This window comes from Belonocnema kinseyi, chromosome 9, assembly GCF_010883055.1.
Source record: "Belonocnema kinseyi isolate 2016_QV_RU_SX_M_011 chromosome 9, B_treatae_v1, whole genome shotgun sequence".
NCBI classification, from domain to species: domain Eukaryota; kingdom Metazoa; phylum Arthropoda; class Insecta; order Hymenoptera; family Cynipidae; genus Belonocnema; species Belonocnema kinseyi.
In genome coordinates this window covers 67,198,816-67,203,280 of record NC_046665.1, presented here as the reverse complement: position 1 = coordinate 67,203,280, position 4,465 = coordinate 67,198,816, and the positions used below count along the sequence as shown (strand labels likewise).

The 4,465-nt window shown below is 30.3% G+C and overlaps 1 protein-coding gene across 2 annotated transcripts in view; it reads left to right on the top strand.

Annotated features, from left to right (window-relative positions):
- Nucleotides 1-3,198, top strand: part of LOC117179571 (sialin) — a 228,916-nt gene extending 225,718 nt beyond the window's left edge. For both annotated transcript variants that reach the window (XM_033371504.1, XM_033371503.1), the window contains exon 8: nucleotides 1,172-3,198. In XM_033371504.1, coding sequence (XP_033227395.1) covers nucleotides 1,172-1,620 — 449 coding nt within the window. In that variant the 3' untranslated portion in view covers nucleotides 1,621-3,198. The remainder of the gene's footprint in view (nucleotides 1-1,171) is intronic.
- Nucleotides 3,199-4,465: the final 1,267 nt, after the last annotated feature.

Genomic DNA, 4,465 nt, shown 5'->3' with positions numbered 1-4,465 from the left:
CTCGGATATCGTTTTCTTGCGAAGATAGTAGTGTTTGATCAAAACTCGAAACTCAGATTTTTCCATATTAAAAAAAACTCGGAGGTTAGTTGCTTCTCAGTGTTGTAACTTGTAAATGCGTAAACATAAATGGCTGAAGTCTTGACAGGCGTCATTTGAGGGATCAAGCTCGACGAAAATGGTTCACATTAGTGAATACTAATGCCATCTCTTAGAATTTTCAGGTACTTATCAGACTGCCTAGTAAATCCTCAACCAAAATAAATTAATTTACAACCAAATAGATGCATTTTTAACCACGAAGATTAACTTTGTACCACATACGACAAAATTTTTCAGGAAAAAATGAATTTGCAATCAAATGGTTGAATTTTATTTTTAATTTATTTTCAATTTAAAATCTCAATTTTTTACGGAAAAGAAAATAAATGTTAAACAGAGCATTTCAACATTAAACCAAGAGTAGTTGAATTTTTTGCTAAAAAAGATGACTTTTTAACAAAACAGTTGGATTTTCAACAAAAAAATTAATTTTTCAACCATATAGTAGAATTTTAACCAAACGAGATAAAGTCTGAACCAAAAATTTGATAGAAGACTTTTATTGAGTTGTATTAGTTCAGTTTACATTTAAGCGAAAAAACGATAGAAACGATAAGTTTGTTTGAAAATAGGGAAGAAGTAAGTATTTTTGATAAATGATAAAAGAGGAGAATAGGGCCAAAAATTCTAAGTCAAAAAAAATGAAAATGATTTGAAAACATATTAAGTAATTATGAACTTTACCGTTGTAGGGCTATATTTCATTAAATTCGCAAACTCTGTTTAAATTTATCATTTCATGAAATGTGCTAAATGTTATCTTAAGGAAACGTGTTAAATGTTATCTAAGTGTCGTAACATAACTTCCACTTACTAACCGTAGTGTTTTGCGTAACCCCTCAAATTGATAACAAAGTTTAAGTTTATGGGCGGCCCCTTACCTATGTAAGAACTTATGACTATGTTAAATTTATATCTTGATTTTTAATCAAGTTTACATGTATATTGATATATTATTCCAAATAAAACTTATAATATTTTATTATATGATAATATTATGATGGTTATTTATCTATAATATTGTTTGATTAAAAAAATCTAAAATTGTAATAAACTTTTTTTCTTTTAGCGGTTTTGAGTCCAGGACTTTTGATGGTAGTTCAAGCAAACTTTGGAAATGATCCAACGACATCAGTGGCAATCTTCACCCTCGCATTGACACTGAACGGTGCTGTAACTGCTGGATATCTAGGAAATGGTTTGGATATAGCCCCCAATTTTTCGGGAACAATTTTCGGTATAGCGAACACTCTAAGTTCCCTGGGTGGGTTTTTGAGTACTTTCATGGTCGGAAGTATAACAAACGAAAAATCCGGAACATTTTCCCAATGGAGAATAATTTTCTACATATTATCTGGGATGTACATAATTGGTGCCATGGCTTTTGCCTTCTTTGGTACCGGAACTTTGCAAAAGTGGAACAGTCCGGAAGGCGAGGATGAAAAGAAAAAACCTAATCAAGAAATTGGTACTGACGGTGAAGAATCAGTGCCTCTCAAAAACAAGAACATCTTATGATAACAAACTTAGTTTTTGATATTATCCTCTGAAAGAAGAAAATAATACTTTGCTTTTCTAATTACACATTAAAGTGGTAACATTCTCACCATAAAATGACAGCAAGCAATGACAACAGCAATGGCCATCACTCTATTGATATATTTTTATTAAATATATGTGTTCTGCATGGCGGAAGAAACAAGTATAAATTCAACAACTAAAAGTGTCATCGCGAACTGGTACTAAAGTTTAGTCAGCTAAAAATGAAGTCAATTTAAACGCAGAATACTTGGAAGAAATTGAGAATTTATCTCCTTATTTAGTGAAAATAATTTTCCAACCATTTTACTTTATTAGATTAAATACACCTTTTCTACGTGTTCTAAGTAAATAAAAGAGATAGTGCTGCATCAGTACTTTTTTAAAGATTGTATTTAGCCACAGAAGTCGCATGGAAAGTTCAAAGAACATTTAATTAATGTGAAGTTTATCCTAAGAAGGAGTTTCTTAAACTTATGGACCAATTAAACTAAACGTCGTTCAACATGAAAAGATTACTGGTTTTAAGAAAACTGAGTTATAGAACGATTAATAGTTTCGAAGAAGTTGTGTCGTAAAGAAATGAGTGGTTTGAGTTTCACTTTTATTCACACAAAATATTTCGAATCGCCGTTTCTTCTTTTGAACTTTTTGTGCAATAAAATTTTTTTATTACACAATGATAAGTAAGAAATGATCTGTTGAAACATGATCAGATAAATGCATAGTATTATTAGAAAAAAAAGATGATCCACTAGAGTCTAGACTGCAGCTCGTCCGAAGATAATACTGATTTTCACATTAAATTAAATACAGCAGAGCTTGGGAAATTTAAGGAGAGTGATTGATATTAAAATCATTTTGATTTTATTTCTCAGAGTCTGAAGAAGTGCGCACTCGTTCATAAATTAGTATTCGAAATCAACTGATAAATTCTAGTTTATCGTTTATATAAAAATAGATATGTATTCATGTAAGACTATATCGCAAAATATTTGTGCCAAGAGGTTTCGAATTTTTCTTTTTTATATTTGTAGCAAAATCGGTTTCTACATTTTTAATGACTATATTCTGATATCTTTAAAAGAAAAGATAATACTTAGTATAATAGATATTAACAATGATAATAATAATAATAATAATAATAGCAATAATAATAATTTAAATGTATTTATGGTAAGTGTGCACAGAAGTTATCGTGAAAATGCAAAACAAACCAAAGTTGTGATTTTTTTATGTTTCTGTATATGACATTAATTGTATAATACCCTTACATATTTTCGCATACATTTTCCACTACATATATCATTTTTAAACGGCAAATAATCATATTCTCACCTTGAGCAATGTTAAAGTTTAGAATGATCTACATTTAGGAATTTATTGTAAAAATCGTTAGAAAAATTTTTCTAGATCAGTTCGTGATCTTACTTGACTTATGCAATTTGCATTAAGCAATAACTAAGTAAGATAAGAATTTGTTGTAATTCTTTGGCCGTTATCACGTTTACATAGGTATACCACTGATATTTAAATAAAACTTCTATTTTAAAGTGATTTTGACTTATTATTCAAAATCCCAACGTTATGCTAGTTTTAATACAAAGATTTTTTAATTTTCAGAAAAAAATGCACAAACTTTTTGAAAATTGGTGTAAACCTTCTACGTCAATGGCATTAACTTTATGAAAGGTATTATTTTCGTAAGTAATATGAACGGTTGAATAATAGTAATTGTTATACTTTTTAGACGCTAAATAACTAAAATGTAAATTGTGGGGAAAGAGAAATAGTTTCTTCAAATAGAAGTACAAATGCCTTGAAGGGAATATGTTACTTCGAGCAACTGTGTTTCACCTGATTTGCGCTTATACTCCATAATAATAAATTATTTTTTTCGATGAAAACTTAAATCTACAAAACTTATCTATTTTTGAAACACGAGTATTTCACAGCCAGATACAATTTAGCCTTTCGATCGCGCGGCGGTGTTGTCGTGCGGTGAGCGGCGGCAGTTTAATCTTCGTGCGGTTATCGTTGGTGGTGTCACAGTCGTGCCACTAACGAAAAAGAAAATGTCATATAATGCATTTTTTTTGCAATTTTTTCCAACAAACAATTTTTTGCAAGCTACACGGAGAGAAATGTCAAGAGAATAAATCACGGAAGCGCGCGATTTTAGGTCTACAATTTTTACGTGATTTAAAGTCTCGGACTCTGTAATCTAATAGCATAGAATTCAAGACCTGAGAGAAAAAGGGGATGGCCTAATGCCTAATACTTTGAGATTCGTGCTTTAGAAGCAAGGGTTCGGAGACCTTATTTCTTGCGCCAAAGCGTAATAAAATCAAGGGGTAGTGCCGTGAATTAATCTCCAGAAATTTCTCTTCGTGTAGCGATGCCCTGTTTTCTCGAATACTAATAGAGAAAACCAAATTTTTTGTTGTTGTAAGAAATAGCAAAAAAATTTGCATTAAATGACATTTTGTCTTTCGCTAGTAGCGCCGCACAGTGGGGTGAAATCGGAAAACGAGGTTCAAAATGACATTTAGAACGCATTTATGCACCGATTTTAGAATTTTTTTTTTGAAAAATTCAGAACTAAATTTTTCAGAAAATGGTGAGAGTAGATTTTTTATTTTTTTTGTTTATTTAATTTTTACTTTAATGCAAACATCGAAAAAATGTCCATTTTTCTATTTTCATTCTTTATCTACTAGAAAAAATTTTTCGTATACTTCTCGTCCCTTGAATTTAGTGCACAGGGGTATAAGAAATATAAAAAAATTCTTAACTTGCATAGTTAATTGTTATAAACAAATTG